The following is a 24,581-nucleotide window of genomic DNA, read 5'->3' as shown; positions in this document are numbered from 1 at the left end:
GCAAACTCTTGGTGGCGCACTATTGTGAATCGCCCGTATTATTGTGTTAAGTTTATCTTGTAAGCCCACCTTCATCGTTCTTATCTCCTGCTGAATTGACGTGATGTAAGGCAGGAACACCAGCTTCATGATGGATCTGGCGTTACTAGAAGTCTGCACATCAGAGGCGCTATTGGAAGACTGCACTTGCGACTCAGACTAGGTGGGATTTTTGGTCTTTTCTGGGTGGCATGCTTCTTACAAGCTGAGATATAGAATGTCTAGGATTATTCACAAATTGGCTGTAATTCTGGTCACGAGTGATGAAGGCCACGTTACGATGATGGTGGATATTTTATGCTTTGTTTGGAAATATTTTGTGGAGCATATTGCAGGTGTGTGTCAGTCCATGGAGAACATTATCGGCCTTACAGTGGCTGCAATGTCAGAGGCTAACGAAGCCAGAGAAAGTTCGAGGCCAAATCCACCAACAGACATGAATACACGCTTGAAATATTGAACATCTTCGAAAATATTGGTTATAGGGAGGCAAAGGTGTGTTTCAGGTTAGACTACTTAACCCAGTCAATAACGCTGAAAATGGCTAATTACACATAGCAATCAGTGTAAACCCATCATACACACGTATCTACATGGAAACAAGTGAGGAAACCCAAATGATCCTATTAAAGTACATCGTTGCTTTAATTGACGATTAGATCTTAAGTGACACACAAAACAGTAGATTCGAACTCAAGGCCAAATATAGAATATATGCATCTGACCAAATAAACATCTTAGGAAAGCAGATAGCCATGATATTTTCTCAATTACTTAAAATCAGTGAACCCCAGCATAGACTACACGGTAGAATACATGTATAATCTCAACATCACTAGCTATGACAGCAAAAAGTTGGCCTGGTCAACCATTCCGTGACCGATATTAGGCTAGGAAACAAAATACATACAAGTCAATTTCTACCAAATGACATGTAAACTCGAAGACACAACACATGATTACCTAGGGAAAAAACCTCTTTTTTAAATAACCTAAATCTCAATGGGTTATGTATTTGAGAAAGAAATCGTTGAGTTTATTTGGCCAGGGCGCCGGTATTTTTCCCATGCAGTATATGTATGTAAATGGTTTCGTGGGAAGAATACTAAATTGCCACTCGACAGTTTCATGGCTGCTTTAGTTAAAACATGTACATGTATATTGTAGCGTCGGTACTGGAAGACCAGTGGGGTCGCTAGCACGAATCTATGACATGGTACAGGGTCCAGACTGGTAAATCAGTTGCCATAGACAACAGTGATAAATATCCCCACTTCAACAAATCAGGAAAAATACAAGTTTCACAGGTGTTCAAGACACATATCAAATTAAAGCTCACTTCCTCATCTTTCATTTTCCTTCGATTTGCAGTTGCTTATCCGATGACTTTTTAAGATATTACTCTCCAGACAAAATCACCCTCAAAACAGTCAGGAGGTCCATCGTGATTTTGGAAATTGAAGCCTACACTCCATGGCAAAGTAGAGCAATTTGAAAGGCCCCGTTTGTCCGATACTTTCAGAAAAAACAAGCTGACAGTCCTGCCCCTGCATTTTATCAACAAACCAACCGGTCCACTTGCCACAAAAGGCTCAAATAGCAGAGAATTTGACAGCCTACAAATTGGACCTTTTTATTGGTCTACAACCAACAAGGCTGTTTGGTCGTATGCAGCAAGGTATGAGACGGAGAGAACCCCCCCCCCCCCCGCTTTGTGTTTGGTCATTGTCTCGCAGGAATCTGGGGAATTCCTTTCAGACATCTTGGGGGGGTTATGTTAAGTAACAATAGTCTGGAATGTGTATAGGGATTGGACATGTTGGAGGGGTAGCCCTCGGTCTCATTTCTTGCTGGGTATATGTTTGGTGGGCAGCCCAGGAGACCTGTTGCCGCAGCGCCGGCTCAAAAGTAATTTTTTTGAGTCACATTGCTTTGGGTGTGTTTCGGAGTTGGTGATAATAAACGGTCGAGAGCCACACAAACCCAAGTAAAAGCAGATTGTCTTTTGTCGGCGTGTTGAAGATGGCATTACGGCAGATATTTCCTTGGTGCAAATACGGACCCAGTCTCCCACATTTGGTGCCCACAGGCTGTGGTGGCCCCTGTAGAAGGGCCAGGAACCCATCTAAAGACACCCACCAACAGATAGGGAGGTTCAGTAGCACCTGCTCTTGGCCGTTTTGGTACGGACAGCCCAGAATTTTGTTGAAATTTATCTCTTTACAGTTTTCAGATGTCACCTCAAAATGCACATTTGAGGATCGTATTTTCATTTAATATTTAGCAGCATTGATTATCATTTGGCGTTTTGATAGCTGCGTGAGATTTTTAACATTGAGTGAATTATTCTTTCGCTTCTTTCATGACGGTCAGGATTTTAACAGCAAGTTGTGGGCAAAAACATGAGAGAGCAGAGCAGATCCTTTGCCCCAAAGACAGTATGATCAAAAACACTAACAGCGCCAGCAGCGGGAGGAAGAAACAAAAATGTCATCCGTGCAGATGCCACAGTAAAAATATCGGGCACTTTAGTAAGGCGGCAGAGTCTTAGTATGCTTTGCATTTGTTCTGAAGTTGACACGTGGTAAGTTCTCAACCTGCAGCTACGATAAAGGGAAGTCTGTCCCCAGTTGTAGCTATAGTCGAAAGCCTTGTTCCCATAAAACGTCTTCTAATGGCAGAAGTTCGGTGAATAACGACACGTCAACGATCTTCCCTGTCACATCCGTCGACATTACGTAACCCGCTCCAGCGAGATATGGCGGGAACACACTTCCAGGAAACATCTCCTTGGGCATGCATATCTTACTCCTTGGGTTCCGTATCGGGATGTTGCGACTCAATAGATTTCCAACTGCGTAGTTCGCGGGCGCGGTTGATGTCTCGCTAAGGAGCCGGACGAGTTTGTCGTTGTTCACGTATACGTCATCGTCTGTCTTCGTGACATATGAAGCGTGGGGACAGTGCGTGCTGGCCCACTTTAACCCCATGACGGTCTTTAGCGTCAGGTTCCTGTAGGTGTCTTAGAAATCCTCCTGGAGCACATCGTGGTGTTTGCTAGACTCTTCCTTCAGCTGACGCTGAATGGTGGAATTTTGATCGTACCCAAATGGAAACAGCGTGACAATCGGCTTCTCCCTCACTTCCAGCGGGTTTCCCCAGGTCTCGCGAATGGCCGTTCGCCGCTCGGTGTGTGCGTGACTGCTGGTCACAAGCACCGGCAGGAATACTTCCTTAGAGTTCCCTGCCGCATCGTAGCAGGCTAAAGGTTCGTCTATGAGGAGTTTATACTCGTAGGGATTAAAGATGCCCTTGAAAATACTTCGATTGCGCAACCCCAGTGTTGCCACTGTCTTCATGTCTGAGATACTAGTCATCAAAGCGATAGGCCTGCGGGGTAAGTGCCCGTCAAGGAGCCTTCCCTTGTTTGTTCGTGTGAGATCAAGGCCTCTGCAGACTTGGCAAAATTAATGCGCCACGAGCAGCCATCTTTTTGCTAACACCTTCGGTCAGAAATTTCTTGCTATGGATGATATATTGTGCGGCTAAGGAAATCAGCCCTGAACGATGAGGAAGAACTCGTCCAATAGATAAAGGTAGCACAGGACCACTCCTGCTAGTGTTAATGCTAAAATCATGACAATCTAACTAATGCTATGGGATGGGCTTTGTATCTGGTCTCAGGAGCTCTGAGCAGAAAGGTGCAGGCCTGAAATAACAGATTTCCCGTGGCCTCTTGGCTACGAAAACAAAAATTCACATAAACGTCGTGACCCTGCAGAAACTATTCAACGGCTTGCCGCTGCTTGGCACGAAAATCATCCAACATTAATTTATCTGCAGCGGAATTCAAGCAACAAGACAACTCGTGCTGCAGTCGTCTTGGAAGGTCCGCCATTTTACGTTATCATGCATGCCATTTTACGTTAATCGTGCATTATGCAGGCCTATACGGCTGAGATTGGTCGCTGTGCACTGATAGCGCGCCTGCATCTATCCATATTCGCATACGAGGTAGTGCGCAAAATTAAAGAAAAACATCAGCTTCCGCGGACAGTTGCACCAAGGCGTTCCAATTTGGCTTTTGGCTTCCAATTCAGGGTGTTTTTCCCCAAACGACCTCCTGTGGGCTCATTTGCATAGAGGCAGGCAGCTACAAACCAACTGGGCGCAAGTTCAAACGACAATTTTGGGGGTATTTTTTTCGGGGAAGGGTGAGGTAAATAAAACATTTTCGCTTGCTCACCCTATTAATGAAAGTAAAAAGAAAACTGAAGTTGTGACCATAATCTTGAAGTTCTAGTGACACACGTGAAGCCAACCTATTCCTGAAGGTCACCAGGCAGCGCTAGTTCTGTCCGATTGTGCACTGTTTTGTGTCGGTGCGAATTTAGTACAGTACAACCATCGTGCACTGGAGCCTACACTACCAATTTGTTTCCGTGACACATGTCGTAACTTGCTCTGTACAGGTCTCTAGATGTGATGCCATTCAGAGAAGACAAATGTCTGCAGTGTACCGGTTTTTGTGATCAAATTGTGTAAAGCAATTCTTTTGAAGGTTGCTTGCTTGCGTATAGCTTTGTATAGGTTTTCCTGCTAACTTAGCACTTCCTTCGTTTTAAGATTGCTTAATTAAAAGAAAGTTTAATTTCGGCAAAGAGGGTTCACTCGCCCGAAATGTTGATTCCAATTTCGAAATAACACCACAGAGTCCTCTTAGCTTTCTGAGCGCTGTAATTCACGAAAAAAAATCTATTCTCACCTGTCCTATTTATGTATCGACATTTTCGTCTCACTCAGGGAATGGCGTTGATTGGGCCAGCAGATTCGTTTCTTTGTCAATCATTTTACAGATTTAATCATTCAATTTCGTCCTTGTTAAAATTCATTTTTTCATTATTTATCTTGGCGCAGGTAATTTTCTTCGCCCATATGAAGGGAACATTGCATTTACGTGTCATTCTTCGTTTATGAACTGATACATTGGCCCTTAACGTAATTACTGTAAACTTTTTATGCCTGATTTCTTTCACCATTCTTTTTAGTTAATTTTGAAGCATAACAAAAATGACATCCAAACAAGCGCTAATTCGAACCATCTTAACAATAAATTCAATGACGAAATTGAACGATAAAATCAGTAAAACTAATGACAAAAACGACTTTGCTTTTCAATTTGATCGAATATCCGAATATGCGGTCGCATCGACCAGCAGATTGAAGAAACTATATACAAAATCAGTTGCAATAACGCACAATTGTGCATTATGATCAATATAATAGCTTCTCGCATCTAGGGGTATCTCCAGCCACGATTTACAAGATTTAAGAGATGAACAAGACGTCTTGCCCATTTGAAATTTCTACTTCTTTGAAATTGTTTACTGAATAAGTGAACAAGTGTCAGAAATATTACAATGATTTAAAAAATCGTAAGATTTCTGACACTTTTCATTAGAATCTGCTTGAAACAAACCTCCATTGTGCAATTTTTCTCATTTAAAACAAAAGAAAAATGTCCCTTCCTTTTCTTGAATTTTGCATTCGAATATTCAAATTCGAAAAATGATTATCGAATATTCGACAATAGATTGAATATTCGGATATTCGGCACAGCTCTAAGACAAAAATGATAAAAACTAGGACGAATAAGATCTTGCTCTTCGTGCCCTAAAAGTGAAATCTAGTGGTGCTATTTTGAAACTGAAATCGATATTTGGAGCGAGTAATTCTTCTTTGAAGAAATTTAACTTTCATTTCAGTGATTTTAATGAAAGAAGTCCAAAATTAACCGAGGAAACCTATACTGCAACAATGAATTACCAAAGACGAGAAAACACTCCGGTAATATCTCAACAAAATGCATTTTTTTGGTATACAAAGCAATGTAACGTTGCTGCTTTCTTCCTGGGATGACACTACAATTTTGCTTATGAATATGAAAATACTAATTAGCATAGAAACCAGCCAGCAAGAACCCTTCGAAGCAGAGAACCAAAACTGAACATGGGGTTAACTGAGATACAAAAGTGCTGCATTTTGAAAGTTTGTGTATTTGAACATTTCCATCGCAACTACCCTTTAAAGTGGCCCCACAGTATTCTGCAACGCCAAGTGATGGACTTCAGGACTACTTTAAGGGATGATCATCTTCAGACGGAAATTTCTTCAATGAAAAAGCCCTTTTTATACGAAAACTAAAATCTCACATTCTCAAACCTTCTTAGAACCAATTTTTATTACCTCAGTTTGTGTAGTTTCATTTATTACAAGATAATAACTTCAGGGTTCATCACAAACTTACTTCTGTTCATTTTGAGTGGATTCTGTCCCCCCCCCAAAAAAATGACTATCCAATTTTTTTCTTCACTTGTAAAAAAAAATACTTAACCCTTCAAAGTCACGTGATACTACAGTTTTTAAAATGCTGGCTCTCTCAATCAAAGCAACCAAACAAAAAAATCACACAACATGTCTGGGGGGACTTGCCCCCTCCCCGATACACCACTGTAGAGGACTGCCTGCATAAAACAAGCAACATACTGTCCATGGCACATGATAACCCCCATACATTTTATATACAAAAGATAAGATGCTTTGGCTCTACACGGGCAGTAGATTTGGTTAAGTTCAGAATGTTTCTGACCTAAAAAATGCTGCAAGAAAGCAGGTTAGAAGATCTGGAGCCAATTTGAGAAATTTTTACTAAGATTGAAGAAAAAAACAGAAATGGGTTCCTATCTTTGTGCTTATCAAGTTTTCTCAATAAAAACACCAATAATACACCATGACAATGGCGCTTCAGCTGAAGCTAAGAAGAAAAGCAACACAAAGAAGATTTTTCATACCTTTGAAGTTATTCTGAACGATCAGAATAACACCGAAAATGAGAAACTGGCTTTTCCGGACGAACTCTACATTACTCTAAAAGGCCACCAACACTCTGAAGAAATCTAACCCCAAACAGCAAAGCTTTGCTTTTGGTCAGTAAAAAAACAAAACGAAAACAATGACTATCAGAATAAAAAGGCATCTTGAGCTAATCTTGACAGAAAATAGACTAGTGCATGCTAAAACCCGGAAGGTTTGTGGTGACACCATGGAAGTTATTCTTTTTTTAGGGGGGATTTGTATGGCTCTGAGAACTGGTAACTGGTTCTTTGAACCACTTAACTCAAAATAAAAGATTAACTTCCATGTACATGTAGTCACAAACCTTCTACACTTCAATGCTTACTGCTTGCAAATGTATCAACAGAAATACACACAAAGTTACAAGTTAGGCTCAGGCTGCTCCAGCATACTGGAGGGGGATTCAGGTCTTTGCAGAAGTCTCAATTCCAATCAGAAATGACTCCAAATTTATCCAGCAAAAACTACTGGGAATACCTTCACAAAACTACATCAGCCCTCAACCCCCCCCCAACCTAATTGTGTTGCCGCCCTACTGAACCCAATGACATCCTACAGCTGTAAATGTGTGAAGCATGCTGAACTCCACATACGAAAGCAAGAACACTTTGTTGACTTCTGTTGAGGCTCAGCATTGGTTAGGGTCACTAATACAGGGCCATGCAGAGATGTGTAATCCCTCTGAAAAGATCATTTTTACCAGATGTCCAAAGTAATTTGTTTTAAGAAGTTAACAAGAAAAGTCAATTAAATTCTCAGGAAACTTTGGAATTAGTGCCATTTCGATGCTGGCATTGGAGTTGCCCAAGGCTGGCCTGATTTTTCAATCAAATCTCTGAACACTGATCCGATTTCGGTTCCATCGCATACCTACAAAACGTGGTGCAGTTTGCGAACACGGTTGAATAGGTAAGGTGAGATCTATCAGGATGAGAGAGAAAACTGCAGTCTGCTGTTAAAACTTCTCTGGGCTGGATGAGCTGTGCTGGAGCCACATTCTGGCTTTTCTTCCGGCCACCTCAAAAATTTGCATGGTTTCCTTAAGAAAGAAGACAGGGGACTCTCTAATTGAAGCATGTGGTCTTGAAGGCCCGTGTTCCCAAGATCAACTGTCTGTACAGAGTGCTTCATGTTTCACTGGTAATACAGTTCTAAGTTCATTCCATCGCCAATCTCGTCTAAGGGAAGACACAGGGCTCTTGGTCAAGGAAACTAATGAACCTTTTGGACAGGAAGGGCATGTCCGGGGAATCAGACCCCTCTGCGTGTCTCACTGGCTGGCAGTGATGACATGCCTTATGAGTTTTTGTGTCAACCGGTGTTGGCTGTTAACTGATCAAGATTGAAATCTCCAACTGAACCACCCTGATCTCCTTCCCAGAGATGTGCAAATACATGTACCATGCAAACCATATTGGACTGCATCCATTCCCCTAAATGCAGCGACAAAAAATACATGCAACAACAGATATCACTTCTTAGCACATGTACACATGTGAGGATACCCATGGTCCATGTAACCTTGTACAACCTTGTACAATAAAGGTGTCCTTTTTTAATTCAATGGTTCTCCTATTTTTTTGGAGAGAGAGTTGGTCAAGGGAAGAAAAGGGGTAAAAAAGGAAAAAAACACTGTACTTTCCTTTTCCCAGAAATTCTGAAGATTATAATATGTTCTCGATTTCTTTCTATGTCGGAAATTCCAGTCAGGGTTGGCAGTATAAGTATTTTTTATCCTCCATTAAAGCCAGAAAAAAAGAGTTGGTCAGAAATGAGAACCATAGAATTACAGATTTTCTAGTAAAAAATAATAGCCTGCTTACTGAATCCATGCAGCAAACTGAGGCAATCATCGCTTGCCTGCATAAATTTACATAGATGCGTACGGCGACAATTCACTGGACACGTGATTCCCCTTTCGAAGGCGGAAAGCACTATGTTAGATTTTATGTGGAGCAACTATCAGAAAACTTTGGCTCAGCACAACAGTTATCACAGGTGCTTACCGCAATTGGAAGCAGCCATCAAAAGACCAGTGATACTGTTAACAGGGTCACCAGATTTGACGAGCTGAAGTTCGATTCTCAAGGTTCCTGGTATTAAACACAACGCAAAGGATACAATCTCTGAGCGTGATGTGGTTCTTGAAGATGGTGTACCACTTCTTCAGGACAATCTTCTCATGTTTTGTGCCAGTCTGTGCAGCAATCAGCTTCTTGAGATCGCCGACTGTGTCGTCTTCGCTGATAGAAAAAGACTTAAGGATCATAGTCAATCATTAGAATGTATGCTTCCACGTTTAAAGGGTGCCCTCATCAATGCTCTTCCGCTGTTTGATCAGTGAATGAAGATGGAGGTTGTTAACATTAACACCAAATTTTACAGTGTCTGTTCATCACTGAAGAATATTTCTCCACAGAACGTGCACAATTCAGTTAGGACTGATGATGTATGTTTCAAGTTCTGACAGGAATTTTGTCTTTGCCAAGCTGGAAATAGCACGAGTCGATAGTAAAACTACATGTACATGTATTTTGTACTTTTGTATTCTTTGTTAAACAGTTGGCACTAAACAGATACCACAAGATTTCCTCAATGACTGAGTGTATGGCCCAGTGCAGACACTCTCCTAAAGGTGGCCAGAGCACACTGGCCGAAATGTCAAGTTAATACTCACCGCTTCTTTTAAGAACTATACCTCGTCCAAAAGAGATTGATTCCATTTCTCATTCTATTTAATTCATTTAAAAAAATTGTTTGGTGCCTTGTTTGGTTACTTTTGCCACAGATTTTTACAACATGTATTGAGAATTATAAACAATCTTAAAAAGAATGGACTCAGAGGAACTTGACCTGAAAAAGTAAGGTAAAATTGCAAACAATCTGCACGCAATCTGCTGAGGAAAGACCGCGAGGCCATCTGTTTGCATCACTTTCCAATAACATTGTGTCATTTCAGTCACATGACCTGTATTTCACAGCACAAAAAAATTTCCCTTTACCACCGATTTATATCCACCAACATCAAGAAAATAAAATGATGATACATGTATATGTACAAACATACATGTACTATTGTAAATCTAATGTAAGTATGCTAAACAACTCTAATGAACCTCAATCTGTATGCACTGAAACTTCACTACATGTATTCTATTCATTAATTAAAACATGTTCTAACTACATTAACTTTCATGTTACTCTTCAGGTTTATTTTCAGGAAATATCAGCCCAATATGAACCATATTTTCCAACTGCTGCAGAGTTGTGAAAAAAACAGCGAAATCGAAATATTCCAGTACGAGGTTGAAGACGAACTCTCCCTCAACAATACATAAAGTGATACCAAGAAATTAACACTAGAACACCCACGAAAAATGCCACTGCTTCAGTAGCCTTTCGTCAAGGCCTTCGCGGCTGTGTTTATGTGTAACTGAAAAGCGGCTGGACCAGAGACCACATACATGAGTGGTGCAGCCACTAGGCCTTTTCCAACTTGCAGGAATTTCTAATGTTTTTCTTCATATTTTCGATTTTCGTTTGGGTAGCAAAAATATCAACCAATCATAAACGAGGGGGTCAGCACACATTAACCTATCATGCAAATTGAAAGTACATGTATATGAAAGATGGTGAGCGTGTCAAGTGTGTTGCCGGTCAGTTCCGTTGTTTGAGCAGTATTTGGACAGTTCTTTAGAACATGCTGCTGGAAAACTTCACCTTGCCGAGTTTAAACCGTTGCAGCGTTAGGCTATTGAAGCATCTGTATGCGGGCTTGACGTTTTTGTCTCTACCCACGGGATATGGTAAGATCGAACTCCATATTTCAAGCACTGCCATTTTGCTTCGGCTTTAATCAACTGCTAGTAATACTCCAACATCAGCCCCATCCCTACCAACAAGCATTCATAATTGTCATCTCGCCGCATACTGCCCTCATGAAAAACCAGATGGAACATTGCGTAAGCTTTGGAGTTGATGCCGTTTATTTCGGAGACTCATCTGCTTCAACTATTTACAAGAAATTTATGAATAATGCATATCAGAAAGCTTAGGAATAATTCACCACGAAAACCTCAAAGTCAAGTTGGGAAAGGCCTCATAGCTGTGCCACTCGCCTGGTCTCCTGTCCAGTCGCTTTGCAGTCACGTACACAGCCACAAAGGCCTTGATGAAAGGCTACCGTTTCAGGCACCTGGCAAACCTGGAAATGACATCGCGCGCAAATGCTATGGGAAAAAAGGCCGCCGCGAAGCTGCAGATTTAAGTCCTGACAGATATCACTTATATATCCTAAATGAGACTGGTCTGAAAAATTGAAATATAGGCTACCTGCTGTATGCATGATACTTCATACTTAGAAAGCCCCTAAAGGCCATTTTATGGAGTCAATTCTGAAGATTCTGAAGACATTTCATTGTTCAGTCCATTAACTGCATAGCTGCAACCATCACGCCATGCCACGCCAGGCATGCCAGGCCAAAACATGGTGTTCAATACCTTTAGCACCCTGTTCCTATAATAAGGAAACAAATTCATCTAAACAAGCTGTTGGTGATGTCCAGTTTCATATCAGAATGAAAAGAGAACAGGGCTTTTGGTTTTTGAGGGAAATTTTGGGATAAAACAGCAGTGTACATGAACCCCTGCCCCGAAGAGTTTTGAATGACAAATTAGGGAATGTGGTCTGGTTCCTCGACCTGGATGGAAATTTATTTTGATGAATTTACAATGCCTGAGTCAGATAATTAGATGAGAAACAAAATAGCGTGATCTGACTGACATGACTGAGCGGTTGTCTTTTGCCAAACTTGGGTTGGAAATTTGTCTTTTTCTTGCTTATTATAGGCCTAGATTTTTTAGGCAAAAGTTACCTGAATTGAGCTGAACTAGGTTTTCTGGCCTATCAGGGTTGAATAATGGTTCCTTCAGATCAAAATGTAGTTAGTTTGAGAACGTGGACTTCGTTTCCTTATTGTTACTACACTGATAACGTTACCGTACTAGTCATGCTAGTGCTAGTAAAGTAAAGGTAAGCTGGCTTATATTCATGGAGGTACATGTAGCTACCTCCATGATAATGTGAACACCCAAAACATGACCGTCTCCTGTTTATTTATGAGACACAGGCTCAAAGAGGATACTTGCACTTGATGCGTACTTTCTTTCCAAGTCTGTCGTTGCACGTTATCTCAATCATTTTGTTATTCAATGTGAGTATTTCGGCTCTTTTCTACCGTCAGAGGAAAAAGCTTGGTGAGTTGGTCGATTCAGCCGTGCGTGCATACTCAGTAGTTTATCTAGCACGCCACCAAAAGCCAATTAATTTTTCCTTGGCCTTTGGTGCAGCTAGCGCTAGAGAGGGCGCATTCAACTTTGCGGCTAGACTGGTTCCCGTCCGATACGTAGTAGTCTCCAGACGTCTTCTTACAGACGTTCAATGAAGCGAACAAAAAGGGTGCAGACCACCGTAATTCAAACGATGAGAATTTCAAACTAGCTCATTAGCCTTAAAAGTGCCCCCCACAGTATCTTTTGAAAAAGGGGATTGTTTTGCCCCCGAAATGGTGACATTGTGTAAATTGCTACCAGGATGAACTCCCTGGGTCTTTAAGCTTTCGTATGAGAGCAGAATGGCTAAAAACTACGGTTGAAAAATGGTTGTAAGCGTTTCAGAAAGTTGAGGGTTTCCACTTGAAAAATGGCCGCAATTGGACTTCGGGAAAAGTCACTTTTCGGGGGGGGTGATTTTGTTTGTGGGAATAATTAATAAATAAATTTAATTGGCAAACTCACAAAAAAATGAAAAGAAATTGAAAAATTAGGGACTAGACAATAATTCCATTGGTGTTTCTGAAATCTTAGGCATGTTGGAATGCATGTTATTGGGCCCTGAACCCGCGCCCCGGTGCTGACTCTGTTTTCAAATGGACTGTACCCGTAAGGGACTGCCGAGCAGCCGGCAGAATCCCCAGTGTCACTGGCTGAGTTTTATATAAAAGAGGAAACGATGCTCGCTCAAAGTACAACCCAAGCCGGGATTTTGCCTTTTCTTCTTTGTTAGGGAAAATTACTTCGCCATAACTTGTTTATTTATTCGGAATTTAATAGGATATACACTGATTTCAAATAAATTACCGTAAAATCATTTGTCGATGGTAATTATGTGGCGGTTCAGCTCAGGCTCCCGGCATGATGTTGCAACGTAGTGAAACGATACGGTTGGCTGCAGCTGCGGCCAGCAGAAAGCAGGCTTTGCATGGTAGCCATGTCGAAGGGCTGTTCTTTTAAGTTGTTCCGCATATGGAAACCTCCTTTGTGCGTACTCTGTAGAACAAAGCACTACAAGTAGCTGCTAGATGGCATCCATGCAAACCTTACTTTTTGCCAATGACGCAAATGCTCTGCTGTTACAAAAAACAATGAAACCTTTTCCCCGTGCAATGCATTATGAGTTTGGATGACAAACAGGCAATGCATTCAATAGAGAAGTGTACCTGCTTGTCTACATTTCACTACATACTCCAATTCAACATACTCCAATTCAATAAAGATATTCACAAACTTCGAATTTTAAAGCTTACCACAAAAAGAAAATTCGAAAAATTCCTTCCAAGGGCACACCTGTCGGGACCGTGCTTGGACTAAGATTAGTGGCCATTCAGAATGACGACAAAGTTGTAGTTCATTTATACCGCATTGTCCAGTCACGTCCGTCCATTTCAGCAATTAATTGAAATGTGATTCAGAGTGATATTATTTTTGTCTTCTCCCAAACATTGCAAAATTTACTTTTTTACTGTTTTGAAAACGTTTCTTGTATACTAGTACTATGCAAGTATCTGTAAGGTGATGAGCAGATACTTAAACATTTCGGAGAAAACTGTAAATTGATTTCTGATTGGTTCGCTTCCCCCAGTTTATCCATAAAATGCATAGCTCACCAAAGTCCCACAATGCATTGCGAACGTCGAAAGGGTTGATTAAAAAAATACCCTATATCCTTCAAACTCGCGCAGACTAACACCTAAAATATCTACTTTTTGTTCATGCATGCTTGCTATTTCTGACACATGAGGGTATATCTCAAGTTCCAAAACAATATCTCCAGAAGTTTGAAGTTTATGTCCTCCTTCAAGAGGACTTAAAAGCCCAAATGGCAGTTGCTTCGTGAAGACTGCAACTCAAAACAAAACCCCTTTTGAACAATTATTTGTTCCGAGGAAATCCTATCAACCGAGTATCGCACCAAGCCTGCCTGGGAGTGAAACTTACTTCACACCTGTCGTGGAATACGCATGTCAATCAAATACATGTTGCCACAAGCCAACAGCCCTTTTCCACCCACGTGACTGGACCGCGCTGAATGTAAGTACCACCACGTGTGGCCATGGTCACGGTAATCACACATACGGGCAGCTTCAACCACGTGCATGCATGCACAAGCGCACGTGCGAACGCTGCATGCCTCACTAGTTCATCTTGAAAAAGTAGATTACCATCACAACTCATTGCGGTCCAGCACAAGTGTGACATCACAAGAAAAAGGTCTATAGACATGGGCCTTCTGCGGAGAAACCTGCACAGCCGTGATAAGGAATCAAAGCGCTTGTTTGGCTATACAGTACTAACGCGTCTTGCTTCTAGAGTGTTGTCTTGTGGTTGGTTTGGGACCCTTGGCAGCAGAAAAAATAAGGGTACAATTGAGAAAGTTCAACCTAGAGCTGCACGCTTTGCACGCAACAACAACGCGCCTAACAGCGAGTGCCACCGATGTAATGTCACAACTGGGCTGGGAAAGCCTTGAAATCAGACGAACCAAAGCTCGCCTTCCTATAATCTACAAGGAAACACGTGGTCTGTTACCAAGCAATACGTATATTTCACATTTGCTGAGAAATCGTGGAGAAGTTAGATCATCCCTGAAAAGACCCACTGCAAGACAATCTGTAAAGCACTTCATTTATGATCACATCAGAGCAATTAAGAAGTGCTATCAACGGTCCCTACATGCCAAGGCAGTCTTCCTGATGAAGCACGTTGTGCGCAATCGTTAGAGAAATTAAAAGATCATCTGCAAAGTAGCGAGCTGCCACTGCAGTCTTTGTACAAGTAAGCCGTGTCTGATCGAGGAGGAAGGAACCTTCCTTCATGGTCCGATCAAGGTCCGACCGCATGCATTGCACGGAAGTTGTAAGGGCTAGCCCTACCAGGCCTATGTATACTAGTGAACAGATACAGACGTCTAAGAAATGTGCTCTCTTTTGAGACTGCTGTCAATTCCAATGGTTCCCAAAGAGCGGAGTACACACCATTGTAGAAAATATGTCATTTGGACAAATATAGAAAGTATGTCATTTGGACTAATATAATAGTTAATCAGGAAGAAAATGGCAGCCCAGTGAACTGAATTCCATTTCAGAAAAATTCCAAATCTCGCCCAAATTCTGAATTTGAGAGCTTGGGCTTGAGACAAAAAATAATTATGAGCCCCACCAGAAAAACAGCTTTTGAGAAGTGAATAATTCGTGAGGTCAAAAGCAATCTTCAAAAAACCCGAAGTGTGGGGAATGACACACAAAAAATAGTTAAAATAATGCTAAATTGGATAATTTTAATTTAAAACCAGCAAAACTTAATACAGCCACATTTATGTGAAATTTACAGATTATCAGTGGTATATAAAAAGTTTGATTACAAAAGTACACTGTTGCTTAGTTTATAATAGAGTGGTTTTGATTATATTCTTTATCTATAATTAAACAGGAGTTGGAGTGGTCAGTTCTAGTCTCCATACATGTTCTAGTTTTGAAACAAATGCAACTATCAAATGTCAAGTGTTGTGAACACTAAAATGACTGAAAGTTCAGAAATACTCGTGCAGATGTGATTTTCTTCAGGTACTTCAGTAATTCAGAATGTCAAACTTAAATAACAAGCAAACGTCCAAAACATCCTGTGTGGGCAAGGGTCAAGCTTTATATAACATTCTGCCACTGTGCTTTTTCTGTCTACGTTTGCCTCCAGCGCCCAATTTCACAGTGCTGCTAAGCACACGATGTTAGGGTCACAGAGGCTCCACAATTTCACGGCTACCATAAGCTGTAAGCACAGCAAAAGGCATGCTTACCTAAAAGGAAAATTACGTTCTGACAAAACGATGGAAATCTCTATGTGTGTGCAACCCTAAGCACAACCACAGCAAGCAACGACACCAAATACTGCTTACGGTTAGCAGAGTTTATGCTGTAGTAAGCACTGCCTTTTTTGCTGAAATTGGGCCCAGTTTCTAAAAGCTTGCAAACAATTCTTAAAGCAATCCAATCAGATGGCAACAACTTGCAGAAAAAAAAAGATCTTCCATCTACGTGTATTAATTTCGCTTGTTTGTTTGTACATATGTAATTACATGCATTAAAGTAAAGGATATTAATATGAAATTTTGTAGGATTTAAGTGGAATTCCGTGAGTTCAATCAGACCTGGTCAATCTATATTTCAGGATGAGCGCTTTATTTGCCAAAGGTATGTTTCTAGGGTATTTTTGAAGCCATTTCGGGAAGGCTTGCCCATTTGATGCAGCGCCTGGAGTTCTTCATCTTCAGATGTGATAGGATGCTGCACATCATGCCCTTGATCCATACTTTATCAACTGATCTAGGTCTCTACAGGGACCACGTTCTTTAATGAAACAAACAGAACGTAACGGTGTTAAGAAATGATTTTCTTCTCTGCACGTTACAATGAATAATGCAGAAGGCGTATCACAGCTCATGACGTATGCTGATAAATGAAGTATTCAAAACAAGCAAAACTGTTCCTTTCGTCAGAGTGGGCACTCCATGAAAAGCATTGCCTCAACTATTGGCCTTGGTGTAGTGCTCTTCAACGAATCTTTGCCTTCTTTGGTGGGGAGCCTGCCGCTGGAGCACCAGGCTCAACTTTGACCTTCAACCCTGGATTGGTCTTGCTCAGCCAGTCTGTCATGGCTGTCCGCTTCCGTGGCGATGATCTCAGGCCTTGCTCTTGCTTCCGTGGTGATGACCTGAGCACCTTCTGGGGAGAGGACTCCACTTCCAGTTTGATTTCTTGCTTGATCTTTTGCTTGGTGTCCTTGCTCGGGGAGGGCTTGGCACCTTTGGCCAGCCAGGCGCCCATCATTTTACTGCTGGCTGTTTGTTTCTCAGGCTTCCTGTGGTGGCAAAGTCAATATAAAGAATATAATACCAAGCATGTCACTTTTGACCAGCTTAAACTTGAGAGTTATCCAAGCACAGTTACGATTATGAGACACTGCGTTAGATGAAGCCTAACCCCACTGATTTAAAACCTGGGCATCTGTGGCAAGAGGTCAAACCAAACAACTGACATACAGACTTGCTGAGCTACATTATACACAGCACGCAGGGAACATTGAGAAATTATTGAGATGTCCACAAAAACTATAAACTATCTTTCTGAAATAATTACAGGAGAAGGATATTTACCCCACAAAATCAGTTTTGGGGAAGTATACTTTGTTTCATCAAATTCGATGAGTATACCCAGGTCACTCCTAATGGATAATTTCAGGGTCTGAGAAAATTGTCAGTTTTAAGTGAAAACTCACCCCACATCAATTGGCACAATGCAGTCTGATCCTTTGTACCTAGAGTTGTTGACCTGAGTTGATACAGGGTGACAGGTCAAGCAGGTCTCTGCCTTAATCAACTCCAGGGCCTGAGATGAGGAAAAGAGATGGGAGGATTCAAAGTGACATATTCTTGGGTAAATATTTTTGGGGTACATGAAATTTCTGAACCGCACATACTCACAAAAGAGATATTCTTGCATGGTGCTACTGTAAACCTTGTACTTAATTTGCCACCTTCACCATGAAAAGCTTCAAAGCTCGTGAGCAGATGTAACACTCACCAATTTCAAAACATCAGGGGCAATTTCACTTTGCGTAGCCTTCAAAGTCTTTTAGTGCTAACTACGACTATTCTGCTTATCAGTCTCCAGTGAAAACTCCAGGGGGGATTATTTTGGCATGACAGTCACACTTCATTCCACATTTCCCACTTACCTTGCTGGTGGGCACTGTTCCATAATCCAGCCAGTCATTAATGGCCTGGTCACTCTCGAGTATGGCTGGCATACGGTTATGCAACCAGCTCATGCTAGAGGCCGCTTCCACGGTAATAACAGTGTACGTGTACAGCGGTGGGCCACCCTGTAGCAAGAACATAAAGGAAATAATGCTTCCTTAACCCTAACTGCCCAAAACCTGCCATACTCCAACAGCAGGTTTTGTGAGCTTTTGGCAGGTTTGGTACCGTACCTGAGGAACTTGTTGTTGAATTTTGTGAGACTTGGGATGAAAGGCCCAGGGAGATGGTGTTGGATTCTGTGTGAGTTGGGACACACACGGGTCACTGTGTGCAGTGTCTGGCTTGCTGTATCAAGTACATAGACAAGTACATGAACCTGTTGGATTTTGTGAGGTTCAGTATGCTTTCTAGTGCAGGAGCCTAGGGGGTTAGGGTTAATCATTGTTTCCAAAATGGCACTCATCTCGCGTGTAGTGCAACAACTCACCATACTAATTTCAATTTTCTACGAGCACATAAACTGCACCTATGCGATGTTTAAGAGAACATGATTGTTTGCATGCGGGAAATGTACGCTGAAATATTTTAGTGCCATTGACACTGTTGGTTTTATTGACTGTAGTGTAAGCCACCAAGGCCCTTTGAAATCTACCAAGACATGTCAGGGATGATGCAGACAGCCCAGCCCCTAGTCAGTGGTGGCGCCAGACCTCGGTGGCTGTGGGCGCAAGTGTGGGGCAAAGCACAATCGTGTGGGTGCAAATGATCCTTCGTTTTTCTGGTTTACGATGCAGAGTCTTTGAACAAAAAGGTTGATCACCCTGAACGCAATATGTGACAAAATTTTTGTGGGTGCAAATCTAGGTGCAAGCGGCTTTTCAGTGGGTGCATTTGCACCCACCTGACACCACATAACACTGTCACTGCCACTAGTCTAACATTGTACATGTATTTAACAACCAAGAGTCCAAGTACGAGTGGAGGACTTTTTAGGATCTTGTAAGGTGTCAGACTAGATATTCCTGGGGGATGCAGGATGATGAAGTGCCGCTACAATGGGCCAAAATCTGGTGTGCCATTAGGTTTGGACACTGACCTCAGGTGGGAACCAGCGGTCAAACAATCCAGCCATTGTGAGCAGCTTGTGACCCTTCCACTCCGACCCCTCATCAGTGACCTCTTCCTCTGCCAGGCAATCAGGCTGCTCCACTGGCTCTGGCTCTGCCGGCGGGGTCTTGGAGGCCAGGCTTTCGATGGGTGTGGCTTGAGGAAAGTAGATGAAGTAGGGCTGCTTCTTGCCGTCTTTAGAAGTCAACCATTCATAGTAACTGAGAAGAAATTGAAAATAATCTTTTTATGGCAAGAAATATGCAACCAGTGGAGCTCTAAACCTAGGCTTTCCAGGGTTCCTTTTTCATCGTAGGGAATATTCATCTTATCACAAAACTGGTGCTTAAGTTAGCATTTGAAAAAACGTAAGTATCCAGATAGATTTGATGTTCTTTTTTCGACATGTGTATACAATCACATCAAAGCGCACATAACAAAGATTGTTTGCCAGTATCACTTTGACAAGAAGCACCCCCTCTGTGGGCAAAGAGAGACAGGCTGGTTGAAAAATTACAGCTCAGTGCACAGCAAACACATGGAAACTGTACATTTCAACAGAAATCAGTCCTGCGCTCTCAAGACGTCTCACATCAAATGCATTAGAACTTGTGCAGCGTTTTCCAACCAGGGAAATACAGTTCCTGTTTAAAAAAAAACATTGTCTTTTGTTATCTTCCCAGAATCCTACTTAATTCTCCCAGACAGCTACTGGCAGAGTGTAAAGAATCAGGAAGGTCGGTGCTCGCACTCACCCGTCGGCCAGGACCACGCATCGCTGGCCCTTGTCCAGCGGCCGGCTGAAGGACCGCTTCCCCGTCATGCCCTCCCGTCGGCAGTTGTTCATCTTGTAGCCCAGGGCTGTGGGGTCCCCCTTGTGCCAGGAGGGGACCAGGCCCCACTGCATAGGGGTTAGCTGGCGGTCGTCTGATGCCGCCTCACTGTCAAAGTGCTTGGCCGAGAGTAGCACAGGCCTGGAACATAAACACACCACAGCACACACGTCACTCTTCCAACAGTCAGTTAATAATCACAAAGAAGAGACATTTTTAAGTACATATCCTAAGGTTGCTAAGTAAGAACAACAAACAATGAAAAAGAAATTAAAAGTTGTAACAGACAGAAAAACATGATGGAAGATCAAGAAACTATTTAATGAATGCGTTTATATATGAAGTGTTTTTTCAGACTAATTTTTAGGACATTACGTTGAATATTTACAATTCCCTCATTACAATCAACCAGAAGAAATACAAGTAAAGGCAAATCAAACATTCTGAAGTTAATTTTAATTATTTTAATCTACTAAAGATGAGTACATTCTGCAATACCAAACCAAAGGCTACAGAACTGTCACTGAGTTTAACCCACGAAGGCTTAACACTTTCAGATTTCCGAGGACAGGGATGAAGGGAACGATGGAACAAAGTGTACGTATATATTATTTATTTAACCATCTTAGTGTTATAACTATTTGTACACTAGGACTCATAGGAGAACAGATTTTTTATTAATCTGAATGGGCTACCCAGTACAAATAATAAATAAATAGATAAACAAAGCCAAGTTTTCAGACATGCCCATTGACTCACGTGACAGCAGTTGGTGTCAAGTTGAAGGAAGGGTAGTACTTTCTGCGACCTTTACCCTCTTGCAAGGCCTGCTGCTTGCCCTGCTGTTTCCCTTGTTGTTGCTGCTTGCCGCCTGTGTTGCCTTGATTACCAGAGGGGCCATTGCGCCACCTAGGCAGCACCCGCCGGCCTTGCCTGTTGGTGTAAGTGCAGGCCCGCCGAGTCTGGTTTGGATCCAGTGTGCTGTGAAGTTCAAAATTCAACCTTAATTCTCACTTTGTGTCTAGTTTGCCATCATCTGATCCCACTTTGTTTTTACAGCCGGCATAGAACTGACAGACCCCACCATAAAAAATGTGATAGGTCTACATGTACATGCCAAATAATTGCTCGATTCCCCTCTTCAGAGTGGGTGAGAATGGAGTACACGTACAGATGTATATATCATCATGAGCTAGTCTAGCTAGGTGATAAGTCATGAGGTGTGCATGCACGGTGAGCACTGTCTTAGAACATATTAGTATGGGCACCTGATGGTCTATTGCCTGAGCATGTAATGCATGCCACCTCTCTGAAGCCAGGGGCAAAGCGCACAGTGATGATGATGAACCTCACTTCTAAACTCCACAGCGTCATGACGGGCGCATTTGCTATGTTAGACATTTTAAAGACACTTTTATTTAGACATGTTAGAGGTGAATTCGGATGATTTTGACTTGGGGTACAAGCTGTTTTGAGTGAAATAAATTAATGGAAGCAAAAGCCTATGGAGGGTACTTGGACCCTACTATCAGACTATTGCTCCACAATGTCTAAATGTTTAAAAAGGCGATTTTTAGGGTCCAAGTTAGTCGGACTAAGTCAAGATATCGTCATCAGATACATGCAGATTTGGTTCTCCAGAGGAAATTTTCCAACATGTCCAGTCAGTGTCAAAGTAACCTACCATGCTGTCCTCCCGCACATGCTTTGCACTTCACTATTAATTTGTGCTGATTTTCAAATAAGACAAAGTTTTTAAGTCCGACAAGGTTCAGACTTCAGAGGCTTTTTATCCATCGCCGTTCGGCATGAAACACGGACATGCCAGAACATGCGCTGGACTGGGAAAAAAATAGAGTAATGGTCTATTTTTAGAAGATATTTCATTGGTGAGCGCGCCTACATTGCAGTATTTCAAAAGATAGTGCATCACCGCTGTTCGGGTACCAGCGACTCAGTTCCTTTACCCACAACTCTGCAAGAGGGCGCTAAAGCACCTGGCAGGCAAAAGTCAGAGAGGTTCTCACCCCGGCTATTTGTTTTTGCTGTCTGTGGTTTCACTCACCCTACATGGCACTTCTTGAGTCCGTCATGCAAGGTTGTCTCTGTTTTTTCCTACTTTTTTTGGGGGGGGGGTGTAAGAAGGGTTAAAGCCCAAACAAGTAAAAGGTCGAGCCAAATCAACGAACCAGGTCCCCCTTTTTTATGCATGTACAAACGCCATAAATAGAACACACATTCATTGTAACAGCGATCAGTAGAATTATGTTACAGAATACTGGTAGTGGGTAGGCTCCATTATCACATGGGTCTCTATAATGATCCCATACCTTCAATGTAGGTTTCAGGACTTCCGCCAGAGAATTCTCTACACATAGCAATCAGATATGAATTTGGAAGAAATCCCAGAATTCTCATTCCCTTTCACTTTCAACGACATTAGCCTTCCACAAACTCCTGCAAACATGCCTTTGTTTTAAGTATGAAGATTGGTTTCTGGGACTTGGTTTTGATTTTATAAATAGGATGAGTATGCTATGCTTTACTTTGATGACTTTTATTTAGCCTGCCCTCAATACCTGCCATTAAGCCAACTCGTGGTTATCAATACAAGTACATGTAGAAAAACAAGTTCTATTCACAGTTGAATAGAACCCGCGGTAGAGACGAATGAACCAAAAGTAACTAAGCGTAAAAGAAAATGGCAAATTGCGATATTGCATAGCAAGAGAAGAAGCAACAGTTTTAATCACAGTTTGGACATTACTCATCACGTTGAACAAAATGAATTTATGAAAAAAATGTTGTGTTCTTTCCAACATGAAAGAATAAAAACCGAAGGTCGATTACTCAACCAGTGCGTCGCCTGCCCTATGCCGGCCAGTATCTGCACGCGGCCGGCTTGGCTCCAGCAGGAAAAACAAGAACATACCGGCCTGATTACATTGAACTTAAAAGCTTCCGCCAATTAAACCACCCGTGTCTAAACTTTGGGGCGTTCCAGAATGACTTCTTACGACACTCGTGATTGGCCAATGATTGCCCACAATACCACGTGATTCTATAAATGGTTCCACTCGTACTCGTAGAATTTGTTGTGGGGACTGTGATTAGTCGCCGATTTGGGACGTAAATTTGCAATACATGGCAACAGTAGATTTCAAGTTAGCATGATGGCTCACGATAAGATTCCATTTAACTTTCAAACTGTGATAACGCATTGATAAACCGGCCAAGGAATTAAGAATATAAACCGAATTGCTTGGTCGTTTCGTCCGTAGATATTTGGCACTGTGGATTGTGCACCGCCATTCGAATGCCTGTGGGCTGTAGGCGTACTGTTCTACATAACTACAAGTACAAGTAGCTAGGCTAACGTTGGTTGCAACGGGAAGCCATCGGTCGGTTGTACGTCGTTTAGGCGTACATCTACATGTACGCTGTTGGATGACAACCCGCGAAAAAGTGTTCAAAGTGTGAAGGTTTGTGATAGAAGTTAAAACTGCTGAAACCAAGATGGCGACGGAGTCAACGACCTTTTACCAGGTTTGACATGTTTTGAGTTCATTTCAATTAAAGAAATTGAGTTGGCATAAAATGACAGTGGTCAGGTGGTAGGCCCGTTGTCGGTAATATGTTACGCAGGGTTGTGATTTGTCTGGAATTTTCCGGATTTTCGGAATTTCTGTGAGACTATCCAGAATTTGTGAGACTTTCCGGATGTCCGTATTGTCTATGCTTTCAATATATGTAGTGTGTACACTGTATGTAATGCAAAGACTACAATATTTGGTGCGTAACTAAGCGTAAGAGTTGCACAAGTTTAGGTGTATAGCAAGCACTGTTGCGTTGCTACTCTCCCTGGAAATGCGTCAGATACATAGGTACATTAAACGGAGGGGGTATCATTGTTAAAACATACTCATAGGGACCCATACCATAGGTGTGTATGCACGGTACATTTGTTGTCGTTGCATGCACTGTGTACAACTCGAGTCCGTCTGCCATTGTGTTTCGTTCTCGTGGTGGTCTGATGTCGTTAATGTCCATCAAAAACGTTGTACAAGGTACTAGTAGGTAGGGAAGGGGATATGAAAGTAGACAAAGGATTAAAGAATTCTTGGAAATTTTCCTGGCTGGAAACCGAGCTGGACAGAGAAATTAACCAAGGGGAAATCAATATTTTATCGTGACTTTCTCGTGAAAATCGACAAACCTGGGTACTACTTCAGTCAACACAAAAACTATATGCCCTGGTGTCACAAGTAATGCAATACTCACCTATATAAGACAGTTTTCAGTTTTAATAAATTGTGATAGAATTTTGTGGATCACCGAAGTGAATATGTGATGTGCACAGTAATGTGTGTAAATGGCATTAGCCTGAGAAACAGCGCGTGAACCAACATGCACGTGGGTGCCATACATTGCCATTCATTTGTATAGCATTTACTGATTCTGAATGACATCACACTTTGGTACTTTGCAGCACTGTGGTTGAGCTGGCCTAACTAAAGTTGGCAAATTTTGCCCCAAAATGTTGCAGCCTTTGGTTTTGGGGTGCACCCGTAAAGCAAATAATAAATTTTGCTGAC

General features: G+C 41.9%; 3 protein-coding genes and 1 pseudogene across 3 annotated transcripts in view; 1 reads left to right on the top strand and 3 right to left on the bottom strand.

The window, feature by feature from the left end:
• Positions 1-642: 642 nt before the first annotated feature.
• Positions 643-6,106, bottom strand: LOC110990265 (beta-1,3-galactosyltransferase 1-like; annotated as a pseudogene).
• A 141-nt stretch (positions 6,107-6,247) lies between these two features.
• On the bottom strand, positions 6,248-12,275 carry LOC147797475 (ubiquitin-like protein 5). Its single transcript, XM_087143276.1, has 3 exons — positions 12,099-12,275; positions 9,076-9,197; positions 6,248-8,132 (listed from the first exon to the last, which is right to left on the bottom strand). The coding sequence occupies exons 1-3, from the start codon at positions 12,152-12,154 to the stop codon at positions 8,089-8,091; spliced, it is 222 nt and encodes a 73-aa protein (XP_086999402.1). The 5' UTR covers positions 12,155-12,275; the 3' UTR covers positions 6,248-8,088.
• A 3,273-nt stretch (positions 12,276-15,548) lies between these two features.
• hmces (5-hydroxymethylcytosine binding, ES cell specific) lies at positions 15,549-21,842 on the bottom strand. Its single transcript, XM_022255158.2, has 7 exons — positions 21,671-21,842; positions 20,746-20,967; positions 19,909-20,127; positions 19,143-19,374; positions 18,022-18,168; positions 17,563-17,672; positions 15,549-17,145 (listed from the first exon to the last, which is right to left on the bottom strand). The coding sequence occupies exons 1-7, from the start codon at positions 21,688-21,690 to the stop codon at positions 16,839-16,841; spliced, it is 1,257 nt and encodes a 418-aa protein (XP_022110850.2). The 5' UTR covers positions 21,691-21,842; the 3' UTR covers positions 15,549-16,838.
• Positions 21,843-23,040: 1,198 nt separating this feature from the next.
• Positions 23,041-24,581, top strand: part of LOC110990255 (serine/threonine-protein kinase N2-like) — a 43,021-nt gene continuing 41,480 nt past the window's right edge. Inside the window, exon 1 of the mRNA XM_022255146.2 lies at positions 23,041-23,532. Within this exon, the coding sequence (XP_022110838.1) occupies positions 23,503-23,532 (30 nt within the window). The 5' untranslated portion in view covers positions 23,041-23,502. The remainder of the gene's footprint in view (positions 23,533-24,581) is intronic.

Source organism: Acanthaster planci, linkage group LG11, assembly GCF_054643075.1.
Source record: "Acanthaster planci isolate LZ-2023a linkage group LG11, COTS_SCS, whole genome shotgun sequence".
Classification (NCBI taxonomy): domain Eukaryota; kingdom Metazoa; phylum Echinodermata; class Asteroidea; order Valvatida; family Acanthasteridae; genus Acanthaster; species Acanthaster planci.
This window is presented reverse-complemented; position numbering and strand designations above follow the sequence as displayed.